General features: G+C 55.8%; 1 protein-coding gene across 1 annotated transcript; it reads left to right on the top strand.

Moving 5' to 3' along the window:
• The first annotated feature begins 8,232 nt into the window (after positions 1–8,232).
• On the top strand, positions 8,233–14,055 carry JSRP1 (junctional sarcoplasmic reticulum protein 1). Its single transcript, XM_039465579.2, has 7 exons — positions 8,233–8,285; positions 9,320–9,454; positions 11,512–11,555; positions 11,700–11,826; positions 12,191–12,364; positions 13,290–13,381; positions 13,510–14,055. The coding sequence occupies exons 2-7, from the start codon at positions 9,355–9,357 to the stop codon at positions 13,975–13,977; spliced, it is 1,005 nt and encodes a 334-aa protein (XP_039321513.1). The 5' UTR covers positions 8,233–8,285; positions 9,320–9,354; the 3' UTR covers positions 13,978–14,055.
• The last annotated feature ends 97 nt before the right edge of the window (positions 14,056–14,152 follow it).

Consider the following 14,152-nt stretch of genomic DNA (forward strand, 5'->3'; position numbering starts at 1 on the left):
CGTAATGAGCAAATATATCACTCCTGGGAGTTACATTTGGAGTTACACACAATGAGGTTTAATAAAACATCTTTTTTTTTTCTTTATTTTTTTAAGATGGGGTTTCACCATGATCGCCAGGCTGGTCTTGAACTCCTGACCTCAGGTGATCCACCCACCTCGGCCTCCCAAAGTGCTAGGATTACAGGCGTCAGCCACCGCGCCCGGCTTAATAAAATATCTTATATTTCATGTATAAAGTGCATTTCGATCTTACCAAGCAAAAATACTACTCCTGGCACATCCTGTTTTCTTTCATGGTTTTAATTTTGTTTCGTTTGCGACCGGGCCTTGCCGTCACCCAGGCTGGCGTATAATGACGTGATCCCAGCTCACTGTAACCTCCGCCTCCTGGATTCAAGCGATTCTCCTGCCTTAGCCAGCCGAGGAGCTGGGATTATAGGCACCCAAGACCACACCCGGCTCGTTTTTGTATTTTTAGTAGAGATGGAGTTTCACCATATTGGCCAGGCTGGTCTCGAACTCCTGACCTAAGATGATCCAGCTGCCTCGGCCTCCCTAAGGGCTGGGATTACCGCCCTGGGCCACAACACCTGGCCCTCTTTTCAGATTTCACTCTGCACTAGAAGACTGCTGTTGCATCTCTGCTATGAACATTCGATATTCGGGTGTCGAGGTAGAAATTAACTCCTGCTGTTCACATTTGGGGCCATCCTGGTCACTGCAGGGTGCTGAGCGGCGTCCCTGGCCTCCACCCACCATGCCACGAGCACTCCCGGTCGTGAAGTATCCCCAGACATCACCCAGTGTCCCTTAGTGGGGGGCAGAATCATCCTGGGTGAGACCCCCAGGGTTAGGGGATTCCACGGGCCTCCAAGGGACTCTTCGTCCCATGCTCCTCTGCCCTGTTGAAGTCCCAGTAAGCCGAAGTGCACCCTGGCCAGGCGAAGTGGCTCACAAGTGTAATCTCAGCACTCTTGGGAGGCCGAGGTGGGGGTGGGGAGGGGAACACAAGGTCAGGAGCCCAAGACCAACCTGGCCAACATGGCAAAACCCCGTCTCTACTAAAAACACGAAAATTAGCTGGGCGTGGTGGCGCGCGCCTGTAATCCCAGCTACTCAGGAGGCTGAGGCAGGAGAATCTCTTGAACCCGGGAAGCGGAGGTTAGGGTGAACCAAGATCTCGCCACTGCACTTCAGCCTGGGCTATGGGGCGAGACTCCGTCTCAAAAAAAGAAAGAAAGAAAAGAAATCCACACCTTGAATGGGGAGGGAGACAGGAGAAGAATCCCAGGAGCTGGGGTCCTCCTGGTTTAAACCGATTGCCCAATTGGGAGTTTATGCTGGTGTCTGGTGTGAGCAGAGGACAGACGGGTCTCCTCCCTCAGCCCCATGGACATTGGGCTTGGATGGTTCTCTGGGATGGGCAGTCCTGGACACTGCAGGGTGCTGAGCAGTGTCCCTGGCCTCCACCCACTCCACGCCAGTGGCACCCTCAGCCATGACAACGGGAAATATCCCAAACATCACCCAAAGTCCCTTGGAGGCAGAGTCACGCCCCCAAGGACATGAGAACTTCCTCTGGGAACAGAGGCAATCGCACCCCAAAATGACAAGGCGGGATGCGATTTCCAGAACGGCCACGAGCAGGGAGCCCCGTCCTTCCGCCCGGACTGCAGCAGCTCTCACTTCCTCCTCCTGTCTGCCTCTAACTCATGGCCGCCTGCCAGCGCTGTGAGGCTTCTGGAACAGCCACCCCCACACTGGCCGGGCCACGGTGGGTGAGCACTAGGATGAACAAATGCACCCTGCTGATCCACCTGGCTGCGCTCCAAGGAACCAGGGTGGGAGATGCTTTGCTGGGAGCTGGGGAGTCTGTGACTAGTGAGGGGCCCACAGACAGCAGGGAGAGACAGAGGCACATCAGGGAGGGCTTCCTGGAGGTGGTGAGGCTTGAACTGTCTGAAAGGGACAGGAGAGCATGTGGGATGGTCAAGAATGGAGAACCCATCCCTGGGTCTTCTCTGAAATCAAGGCTGAGGGGATAGATGCTGGCAGAGGAGGCAGAGAGTATGACTCTGATTTATTGATTTATTGATTTATTTGGTTATGAAACAGTCTCACTCTGTTCCCCAGGCTGGAGTGCAGTGAAATGATCTCAGCTGCTCACTGCAACCTCTGCTTCTCAGGTTTGAGCGATTCTGCTATCTCAGCCTCCCAGGTAGCTGGGATTACAGGCGTATGCCACCACGCCTGGCTAATTCTTGTATTTTTAGTAGAGACGGGGTTTCACCACGTTGATCAGGCTGGTCTCGAACTCCTGATCTCGTGATCTGCCCGCCTCAGCCTCCCAAAGTGCTGGGATGACAAGCGTGAGCCACCGCACCCGGCCAACTCTGATTTCAAAAAGGATATGTGGGCCCGGCATGCACTTTTCTGGGCAGAGGCAAGATCACTTGAGCTCAGGAGTTCAAGACCAGCTGGGGTTGGCCAGGCACCCTGGCTCACACCTGTAATTCCAGCACTTTGCGAGGCCAACAGAGATGGATCACCTGAGGTTGGAAATTCAAGACAGCCTGACCAACATGGAGAAACCTCATCTCTACTGAAAATACAAAATTAGCCAGGCGTGGTGGCCCATGCCTGTAATCCCAGCACTTTGAGAGGCCGAGGCGGGCAGATCATGAGGTCAGGAATTTGAGACCAGCCTGACCAACGTGGTAAAACCCCATCTCTACTAAAAATACAAAAATGAATGGGGCATGGCGTTGGGTGCCTGTAATCCCAGGTACTCCAGAGGCTGAGGCAGGAGAATCGCTGGAACCCAGGAGGTGGAGGTTGCAGCAGGCCGAGATTGCACCATTGCACTCCAGCCTGGGTGACAGAGCAAGACTGATTTAAAAAAAAAAAAAAAGGGAGGAGGAGGATTGGGGCCAGGAGTGGTGGTTCACGAGTGTAGTCCCAGCATTTTGGGAGACTGAAGGAAGAGGATTGCTTGAGGCAGCAGTTGGAGACCAGCCTGGCCAACATAGCCAGACCCCCGTCTCTGGCTTCTCACTTTGTTGAGAATTCTGAAAATTTCTAGGAATTTAAAAAAAAAAAATTTTTTTTTTTTTTTTGCGACGGAGTTTCGCTCTTGTTACCCAGGCTGGAGTGCAATGGCGCGATCTCGGCTCACCGCAACCTCCGCCTCCTGGGTTCAGGCAATTCTCCTGCCTCAGCCTCCTGAGTAGCTGGGATTACAGGCATGCGCTACCATGCCCAGCTAATTTTGTGTGTGTGTGTGTGTATTTTTAGTAGAGACGAGGTTTCACCATGTTGACCAGAATGGTCTCGATATCTCGACCTCGTGATCCACCCGCCTTGGCCTCCCAAAGTGCTGGGATTACAGGCTTGAGCCACCGCGCCCAGCCCAAAAATTTTTCAATTAATGTTTTTTTTAGATGGAGTCTTAATCTGTCACCCAAGCTGGAGTGCAGTGACGCAATCTCAGCTCACTGCAACCTCCACCTCCTGTGTTCAAGTGATTCTGCCTCAGCCTTCCCAGTAGCTGGGACTACAGGCGCGCACCATCACGCCTGGCTAATTTTTGTATTTTTTAAGTAGAGGTGGGGTTTCATCATGTTGGCCAGGATGGTCTCAATCTCCTGCCCTCGTGATCTGCCTGCCTCAGCCTCCCAAAATGGTGGGATTGTAGGCGTGAGCCACTGCGCCCAGCCAAAAAACAATTTTAATTAGCTGGGCTTGGGGTGGGAACCTGTGGTCCCAGCTACTCAGGAGGCTGAGCCGAGAGGATCACTGGAGCCCAGGAGGTCGAGGCTGCAGTGAGCTGTGATCCCACCACTGCACTCCAGCCTGGGTGGCAGACCAAGACCCTGTCTCAAAAAAAAAACAAAAAGAAAAGGAGGCTGGGCGTGGTGACTCACGCCTATAATCCCAGCACTTTGGGAGGCCGAAGTGGGAGGATCACCTGAGGTCGGGAGTTCGAGACCAGCCTGACCAACATGGAGAAACCCTGTCTCTAAAAAAAAAAAAAGAAAGAAAGAAAAAAGAAAAAGGAAAGAAAGTAGGAAAACCAGGAAGGATTTGGGCCTCCTTTTCTCCGTGTGCCGCAGGCTGGCCTCGTGTTCAAGCCTGGCTCTGTGTCCCGGTGTTGCCTCTTGAAGAAAAACTCAGAGGGCCTTTGAACCCTTTTCAGCAAACGTTGTGGGGAAGAAAAGGGGGAGTAAACAGGAACTGCCCATTTTTAACGTGCTCGGAGCAGCCCGCCATGAGCTCCGGCCACGGGAGGCTGCGCAGGGCTGGGGTTTGGCCACAGAGCCGCCAGGGCGTCTGCCGCTGGGTGATAAAGAGGGACCCATGGCTGTGCGGGCAACCTCAAGACGAGCTGTGCAAACACACACGGAAAAGCGAGGCCTTATCATGGGCAGGTTGCTGTTTTTCCCTTTACTGTACTTAGGTTTTTTTCTTTTTTCCTTTTTTTTTTTTTTTGTGATGGAGTCTTGCTCTGTTCCCCAGGCTGGAGTGCAGTGGCAAGATCTCGGTTCACTCCAACCTCTGCCTTTCGGGTTCAAGCGATTCTCCTGCCTCAGCCCCCCAAGCAGTTGGGACTACAGGCGACCATCACCACACCTGACTTTTTTTTTTTTTTTAAACGGGGTTTCACCATGTTGGTCAGGCTGGTCTTGAACTCCTGACCTCAGGTGATCCGCCCACCTTGGCCTCCAAAGTGCTTGGATTACAGGTGTGAGCCACCAAACCTGGCCCCCTTTTTTTTTTTTTTTTGAGACGGAGTTTCACTCTTGTTACCCAGGCTGGAGTGCAATGGCGCGATCTCGGCTCACCGCAACCTCCGCCTCCTGGGTTCGGGCAATTCTCCTGCCTCAGCCTCCTGAGTAGCTGGGATTATAGGCATGCGCCACCATGCCCAGCTAATTTTTTTGTATTTTTAGTAGAGACGGGGTTTCACCATGTTGACCAGGTTGGTCTCAATCTCTCGACCTCGTGATCCACCCGCCTCGGCCTCCCAAAGTGCTGGGATTACAGGCTTGAGCCACCGCGCCCGGCCTTTTTTTTTGTATTTTTAGTAGAGACAGGGTTTCACCATGTTGACCGGGATGGTCTCGATCTCTTGACCTTGTGATCCACCTGCCTCGGCCTCCCAAAGTGTGGGATTACAGGCGTGAGCCACTGCACCTGGCCTTTTTTTTTTTTTTAAAGACCGGGTTTCACCATGTTGGTCAGGCTGGTCTTGAACTCCCGAACTCAGGTGATCCACCCGCCTTGGCCTCCAAAGTGCTTGGATTACAGGCGTGAGGCACCACGTCCAGCCATACATATATTTTTTGTTTTCGTTTTTGTTTGGGATGGAGTTTTCCTCTTGTTACCCAGCCTGGAGTGCAATGGCACAACCTTAGCTCACTGCAACCTCTGCCTCCTGGGTTCAAGTAATTCTCCTGCCTCAGCCTCCCAAATAGCTGGGATTACAGGCATGCACCACCATGCCCAGCTAATTTTTTGTGTTTTTAGTAGAGACGGGGTTTCTCCATGTTGGTCAGGCTGGTCTTGAACTCCCGACCTCAGGTGATCCGCCCGCCTCGGCCTCCCAAAGTGCTGGGATTACAGGCATGCACCACCATGCCCAGCTAATTTTTGTATTTTTAGTAGAGACGGGGTTTCATCATGTTGACCAGGATGGTCTCGATCTCTTGACCTCGTGATCCACCCGCCTCGGCCTCCCAAAGTGCTGGGATTACAGGCGTGAGCCACCGTTTTTTGTTTTGTTTTGTTTTGTTTTGTTTTTAAAAACGATAGGGTTTCACCATGATGTCCAGGCTGGTCTTGAACTCCTGACCTTAGGTAATACAAACACCTCGGCCTCCCAAAGTGCTGGTATTACAGGCGTGAGCCACCGCACCCGGCCCGTGTCTCTATTTTCACGGAGTTTGACCTTTCTTGTTTTTCTTCTCTTTTTCTTTTTTTTTTCTTTTTCTTGTACAGACAGGGTTTTGCTATGCTGCCCAGGATGCTTCCAAACTCCCATCCTCAAGTGATCCACTGGCCTCAGCCTCCCAAAATGCTGGATTTACAGGCGTGAGCCACCACACCCAGCCCTATTTCTTTAAAGAAAACAAAACTGGCCAGGCATGGTGACTCACACCTATAATCCCCAGCTCTTAGGGAGGCAGAGGTGGGAGGATAGCTTGAGTCCAAGAATTCAAGACACCTGTCCCCATGCCTGGCTTTATACTCACAAGACACCCAAGAGGTGGGATCGCCATTATATTTCCATTTTACGGGAAAAGAAACTGAGCCACAGCCAGGCAGCTGTGGAGTCAGAGTCAGAACCTGAGCAGAGAGTCAGTGCCCTCAGATGACACTGTTCTTCACAAAATTAGCAAAACTAGGCCAGTCATGGTGGCTCACTCATGTAATCCCGGCACTTTGGTAGGCCGAGGCTGGAGGATCACCTGAGGTCAGGAGTTTGAGACCAGCCTGGCCAGCATGATAAAATCGCGTCTCTACTAAAAATATAAAAATTAGCTGGGTGTGGTGTTTGCACACCTGTAATCCCAGCTACTCAGGAGGCTGAGGCAGCAGAATCACTTGGACCTGGGAGGCAGAGGTTGCAGTGAACTGAGATCGCACCACTGCACTCCATCCTGGGCAGACTCTGTCTCAAAAAAAAAAAAAAAAAAAAAAGCCCCACAGAGGCCCTGCATCCAGGCTTTGCTTCTGGGAGGCCTGAGCCTTCCAGGAAAGGAGCCGGAGGGGAGACAGTATGAGAACAAGCAGATGAAAATGCTGTTGAGGCTGGGCATGTTGGCTCACGCCTGTGATCCCAGCATTTTGGGAGGCCAAGGCGGGAGGATTGCTTGGGGCCAGGAGTTTAAGACTAGCCTTGTGTGGGAAGTAGAAAAGTTCCTTTTTAAAGTTCCCCTTCTTGTTAAAGAATAAGTGTGCTAATAACTTTGTGAAGCCCTGTCCTACGTAGCTGTTAGACACGCCACGCTTACAGGCACGTAGTACACTCTATGTCCTTGTACTTTAACCAGGATATCTGTGCAGGACGTGCTCACAGGCATGTCCCAGCTCTCCACGCCTTTTACCTGTTTAGGAAAGTTTTAAGTTGTTAGCCAATCAGGTTTTAGTTTAAATTGTAGGGTCTGGGTCCAGCCAACGGAGATCAGACACAGCAGTGAGGACAACCCCAAATGTGTAAGGGAGAAATCTGTCTGCTTTTCCTTTGTTCATTGGACTCTCGTGGCAACATGGCTAATGAGGGTCCCCTTCCTGCAGTCCAGGAAGTAAACATTCTGTTGCTGAAAGATCCTTTGTCTCAGTGCTGATTTTTCTTTGTGGCACCGAGCATCTATTTCCAACACCTTGCTAACATATGGAGACCTTGTCTTTAAAAAACAAAAAAAAAAGGTACCCGGGGAGGTGGCTCACGCTTGTAATCCCAGCACTGTGGGAGGCTGAGGCGGGTGGATCAAGAGGTCAGGAATTCCACACCAGCCTAACCAACATGGTAAAACCCCGTCTCTACTAAAAATATAAAAATTAGCTGGGCACGGTGGCGTGCTCCCATAATCCCAGCTGCTTGGGAGGCTGAGGCAGGAGAATAAATCGCTTGAACAAGGACCCTGGAGGTGGAGGTTGCAGTGAGCCAGGAGAAAAGAAAAAAGCTATTTATTTTGACCAAGGAAATGCAAATCAAAACCACAATGACATCATGCCGTTGACACCCGCTAGGCTGGCAATAAAAAAAATTTAAAAAGCAATTGGAAAATGACAAGTTGGATAAAGAGAAGCAGGAAGGCTCCCAGATGGTTGCTGGGTAGATAGTACTGTGCCGTCACTTTGGAAAAGTTAGGTGTGGAGACCGGGCATGGCGGCTCACACCTGTAATCCTACTGTCATCCTAGAACTTTAGGAGGCCCAGGTGGGCGGATCACCCGAGCCCAGGAGTTCGAGACCAGCCTGGCCAACATGATGAAACCCCGTCTCTACTAAAAATACAAAAATCAGCCTGGTGTGGTGGTGCCCGCCCGAAGTCCCAGCTGCCGGCGCCACCTCTCCCTGGTGGGGCAATGGTAAGCGCTAACAGCAACCCCTTCCCTGCTGGGATGGCAGGGACGGGTGGGGGACTCCCCGGCAGTGACCTCACTCCGGCGGCCATGCTGATTGGCCTTCCCGAGGTCTCTGGCCACCTGTTGCCATCCATCACGGGGCCACCCTCCCCACCTCCATCCTGTCCCCAAGACTCCTCGCAGCGGCTGCGGGTGAGTGAGGCTGCGGTGAGGAAGTGAGGCTGGGGGAGTCCCGGGCAGAGGTGTGGGCTCCTGGGGTGTGGGAGGGTGTTGCGGAGGACCGTGAGAGTCCCCTACTACTGGAGCTGCCCCCACACACATCTGGGGGCCCGCACACCAGCCTCCCTTGTTTGTCGGGCCCCTCCCCCACCACCACGTGACAGGCCCCTTCCAGGTCTTGGAGCCCCAGGGGTGGGTGGTTTTTCAGCCTAGAGACAGGGGCACCATGATTCCAGCAGCCGGAGCCCATGGTGACCCTGAAGAATACGGCTTTGGGTCTGACTTGAAGTCCCTTGCGACCTCCAGCCCATGGCTCTGTCTCATCTGTCATATGGGAACGGAGTTAGTGGAACAGTGAGGCAGCCACTGTGTGTCAGGATCAGAAGCCCTCCCGGGACCCTCCTCCCAGGGCCCTCCTCTCGGGACCCTCCTCCCCTGCCCTGCCTGTCACCGCCAGAGCCAGGATGGTTCTGCTGCTGGGGCCTGAGCCTGTAGCCTTACGGGGTCACAAGGGGGGGATGTGGGTGCCCAAAATGGCAGGTCAGGATGGCTCAGAGGGGGACCCCATGAGAGCAGAGGCCTGGGAGGGGCAGGGGCACCTGTTAGCCTGTCCCGCTGGCCTCTGGCACCAGATAAAAATAGTCCCTGGTCTCAGAGAACATGAGCTGGCGCTGGGGCCAAGAGTCTCGGTTCGGTTGCGTCTTGGACTCAGTGCTTTGTGGCCTTGTGGGAGCTCCTGCCCTTTCTGGGCCAGGACAGCCATGGCTGCTGTGCTGATGGATAAGGGGCCCCTGCGAGGCTGGGCTCGAGGGAGGGGCCCCAGGGCAGGCATGCAGGGTCAGGGAGGTGCCTGTGGGCGCCAAGCCTCGTCTTTGCCGAGTGAGGGGTGCTCCAGGCAGAGATCACAGGCTGGGCGTGGGGGAGGACGGGGCCTGTTGGTCCACAGGTCAGGCCTAGGCCCGTGCAGGGGCTCGGTAAAGGCAAGGCTTTGCTCCCACCCCTCCCAGCCTGGCCTGGACCTGCTGCTGCTCCGGCCGTCTCCATGACAACCAGAGCCTGGGAGGAGCTGGATGGGGGCCTGGGCAGCTGCCAGGCCCTGGAGGACCACTCGGCGCTGGCCAAGTCCCAGGACAGGGATCCAGGTACCCTTGTGGCGCTGGCGGGAGGAAGCCCCTCGCTGGTGGCCCCCTTGAGCTGGGGGGCCCATCTTCAGAGAGCAGAGCTCAGCCTCCCACCCGGGACTGGCTTCCACTGTGCTCCCACGTTCAACCCTTGGCCCTCATTGCTGCCTCAGGGGTCTGTAAGGAACCCCAAGGATACCACGTGCTGGGCCTCACAGAACTAGATTCGAATCCCACGTTGCCACTGAAGTCCTGTGCGTCTTCAGGCAAAGCTGTCTCCCAGCCTGTCTGCTTTCTTTGTTTTTTGTTTTTTTGGTTTTTTTTTTTGAGACGGAGTTTCCCTCTTGTTACCCAGGCTGGAGTGCAATGGCGTGATCTCGGCTCACCGCAACCTCCGCCTCCTGGGTTCAGGCAATTCTCCTGCCTCAGCCTCCTGAGTAGCTGGGATTACAGGCACGCGCCACCATGCCCAGCTAATTTTTTTATATTTTTTTAATTTATTTTTATTTATTTATTTATTTATTTTTGAGACGGAGTTTCGCTCTTGTTACCCATGCTGTAGTGCAATGGCGCAATCTCTGCTCACCGCAACCTCCGCCTCCTGGGTTCAGGCAATTCTCCTGCCTCAGCCTCCTGAGTAGCTGGGACTACAGACATGCACCACCATGCCCAGCTAATTTTTTTTTTGTATTTTTAGTAGAGACGGGGTTTCACCATGTTGACCAGGATGGTCTCGATCTCTTGACCTCGTGATCCACCCGCCCTGGCCTCCCAAAGTACTGGGATTACAGGCTTGAGCCACCGCGCCCAGCCCTATATTTTTAGTAGAGACGGGGTTTCACCATGTTGACCAGGCTGGTCTCGATCTCTTGACCTCGTGATCCACCCGCCTCGGCCTCCCAAAGTGCTGGGATTACAGGCGTGAGCCACCGCGCCTGGCCTCTTTGTATTTTTAATATATTATTATTATTATTATTATTATTTTATTTTATTTTATTTTTTTTTTTTTGAGACGGAGTTTTGCTCTTGTTACCCAGGCTGGAGTGCAATGGCGTGATCTCGGCTCACGACAACCTCCGCCTCCTGGGTTCAAGCAATTCTCCTGCCTCAGCCTCCTGAGTAGCTGGGATTACAGGCACGCGCCACCATGCCCAGCTAATTTTTTGTATTTTTAGTAGAGACGAGGTTTCACCACGTTGACCAGGATGGTCTCGATCTCTCGACCTCGTGATCCACCCGCCTCGGCCTCCCAAAGTGCTGGGATGACAGGATTGAGCCACCGCGCCTGGCTATATTTTTATTATTAATTATTATTTTGAGACAGAGTCTCACTCTGTCTTCCATGCTGGAGTGCAGTAGTATGATCATAGCTCACTGCAGCGTCAACCTCCCAGACTCAAGCGAGCCTCCTGCCTCAGTCTCCCAAGTAGCTGGGGCCACAGGTGTGCCACCATGCTTGGCTATTTTCTTTTATTTTTATTTTATTTATTTATTTATTTATTTTTTGAGACAAAGTCTCTGTCATGCAGGCTGGTGTGCAGCAGCACAGCACAATCTTGGCTCACTGCAACCTCCACCTCCCAGGTTCAAGCGATTCTCCTGCCTCAGCCTCCTGAGTAGCTGGGTTTATAGGCATGTGCCACTATGCCCAGCTAATATTTGAATTTTTAGTAGAGATGGGGTTTCACCACGTTGGCCAGGCTGGTCTTGAACTCATGACCTCAGGTGATCCACCCGCTTCGGCCTCCCAAAGTGTTGGGATTACAAGTGTGAGCCACTGCATCTGGCCGCTATTTTCTTTAAAAAAAAAAAAAAAAAAAAAAAAAAATTGTTTTTGCACAGATGGGGTCTCACTGTGTTGCCCAGGGTGCTCTGAAACTCCTGACCTCAGGTGATCCTCCCATCTCAGCCTCCCAAAGTGCTGGGATTCCAGGTGTGAGCCACCAGGCCTGGCCTCCGCCTACTTTCTTATCTATAAGATGGGGATAGTCACCAGCACATCACCCAGCAGAGCCGGGGGAGAGGGTGGGATTGGCCTGGGGGCCCCCACAACCTTGACTCTCCCTCTGTTTCCACAGGGACACCCAGGCTGGCTGACTCCGGGAACGGGAGCCTGTCCCTTGTGAGTAGCTGGGACCCCTCAGCCTTTAACCCAGGAGGTCTGGAGAGTTGGGGGCACGCTGGCCAAGGGAGGAAGGTTTCAAAAGCCCACGGGGAGGCTTTGGCACTGGAAGGAAACAGGCAGAAAGTCTCATGGTTCCCACAGGACTCTCAGGAGCCGAGGGCTGAGGGTCGCAGTGTGGACACCAGGCCGAAGAAGACGGAAAAGGAAAAAGAACCTGCCGCCAAAGGGACCCCAGGAACGGGGAAGGAGAGGCTGAAAGCCGGGGCCAGTGAGTTTGCAAGAGGCCTGGGTGCGGTGTGGGGTGGGTGCGACTGGTGTGAGGCCCAGGACCGGGAGCTGGGTCCTTGGATATGGGGAAGGGTGGGGGGTGTCCTGGTTGAGTGGTGTCGAAGTGTGGCAGGCAGGAGGAAACGGGCCGAGAGCCTCCACTAATTCCTGCTAATACCCGCTAAGCCACTCAGCTCTGGGAAGTTCTCTTCCAGAAACTCTGGGCATCCCCAGGCAGCTGCGGGGCACCCGAGGCTGGGTTCACCTGCGCCCAGGGCCGGGTTCAGGGCGCGGGCCTCCCTCTTGGCGGGGAAGGGGCGGCGCGGAACCAGCGGTCACAGCGCAGTGCGCACTTACCCCCGCAGGCCCTCGGAGCGTCCCCGCGCGCAAGAAGGCGCAGAGCGCGCCGCCCCCGCAGCCGCCGCCGCCGCCCCCGGCCCCGAGCGAGGAGCTGCCCTGGGGAGACTTGTCGCTCAACCAGTGCCTGGTGCTCGCCTCGCTGGTGGCGCTGCTGGGCTCGGCTTTTCAGCTGTGCCGCGGTGAGCGCGGGCTCCCCAGGGGTGGGGCAGGGCTGGGGTCCACCTGCGCGCTGTCTCCTCCAGGGAAGGGCCCTGGGTCGCGAGGGTGGGGTCTGGGCGCCGCCTTCTCGGGGCTGGGTCTTGCGCGCCCCCATAGTTGGTGCCGCTTCCCTTAAGTGACGGACCTCGCGCGCCCCTGTCACCCCGGTGGACCTCGCGCGGGGCCCATTCCCCCCGCCGCGAGGAGGTTCTGGCTTCCGGATGGACCTCACGCACCCCGTCCTCCCGCGGAGCGTTCCGCCGCCGTCCTCCTGCGCCCTCTTTGGGGATGGCTCGGCTCGCGAGCGCCTCCCGGGGCAACTCCTGTGACCCCTCCCTTGCTAGGGGTCTCCCACAGCCTCGAGGGGAGAATAACCAATTGAAAGAGCGAGGTTCCGGCCGGGCGCGGTGGCTCACGCCTGTCATCCCAGCACTTTGGGAGCCGGAGGCGGGTGGATCGCCTCAGGCCGGGAGTTCAAGACCAGCCTGACCAACTTGGGGAAACTCCGCCTCTACCAAAAGTACAAAAATATCAGCTGGGCGTGGAGGCAGGCGCCTGTAATCCCAGATACTCGGGAGGATGAGTCGTGAGAATCGCTTGCCCCCAGGAGGCGGAGGTTGCGGTGAGCGGAGATCGTGCCATTGCACTCCAGCCTGGGCAACAAGAGCGATATTCCGTCTCAGAATAAATAAATAAATAGAAAAGAAAGAGCGAGGGTCGGAGGAGGGGCGCTCCGCAGAGTCCTGGAGTCCCTTCCCATGGCTGGGGGCATCCTTGGCCTCGGCCGTAGCCGGGGGAGCCTCACTCCACCTGTCTGGGGAGGGGGGGCTCTAGGGGCGAGGGAGGACGAACAGTGTGGTCCGAGCCTCGGCCCGGCTGACTCGGGTCCTGACCCTGTCGCTGTAGACGCCGTGGCTGGGGAGGCTGCAGTCCATGCGCCTGCGCCCGAGCCCTGGGTCCTACCAAGCTCGGCCCCGAGGGAGCCATCGTCGCCGCTGGTAAGCGCTTCCTTCCAGTGACCGCAGACAGTGAGGCCTTCATCCCCATCCTTCCCCTCCCGGAAGGAGCCCGGGCCGGGGGGGAAGGGGGACGCTCACCCCAGAACCCCACTGTGTCTGCCTTGCAGCCGAAGTTGGAGGCCTCGGCGCCCCCAGCCGTGCCGCCCGCGCCCCCGGCCGAGGCAGAGGCCAGACCCAAGGTTCCCAGGAGTCGGGAGGCTGCAGAGAAGGACGAAGGGGAGCCTGGTGAGGCCACCGGAGGGGCCGCCGGGGAGGACAGAGCACCCCTCGACGACCGGGGGCCCAAGGAGAGGCCTCGGAGAGAAGGGAAGCCGCGGAAGGAGAAGCCGCGGAAGGAGGAGCGGCCGAAAAAAGAGAGGCCGCGGAAGGAGGAAAAGCCACGGGCAGCCAGGGAGCCCCGGGAAGCCCTTCCCCGGCGCTGGGAGTCGCGCGAAGGGAGCCACAGGCCGTGGGCGCGGCACTCCAGCGACGCGGAGCCCAGGAAGAGGCAGGTCTGGGTCTCCCCGCGGCGTCCGGACCAGGAGGAGCGGCCTCGGAGTAGCCTGAAGCTCCGCGCAGGCAAGGGGCGGGACTGAGCCAGCCCCGCGCACCAGCCCAGGGACCCCCTTCTCGACGCCCGGCGGCTCTGGCGAAATAAAGCGAGTGCTGCGGTCGCCGAGTCACCTGCTCCTTTACGCCCGGACCCGGCACCGAGTCCGAGGCCTCAAAGACGGTGGTGGGGCGCTTCAGGCAGGGGAGAGACAGTGAGCG

Source organism: Saimiri boliviensis, chromosome 14 (genome assembly GCF_048565385.1).
Source record: "Saimiri boliviensis isolate mSaiBol1 chromosome 14, mSaiBol1.pri, whole genome shotgun sequence".
In the NCBI taxonomy this organism is placed as follows: Eukaryota; Metazoa; Chordata; class Mammalia; order Primates; family Cebidae; genus Saimiri; species Saimiri boliviensis.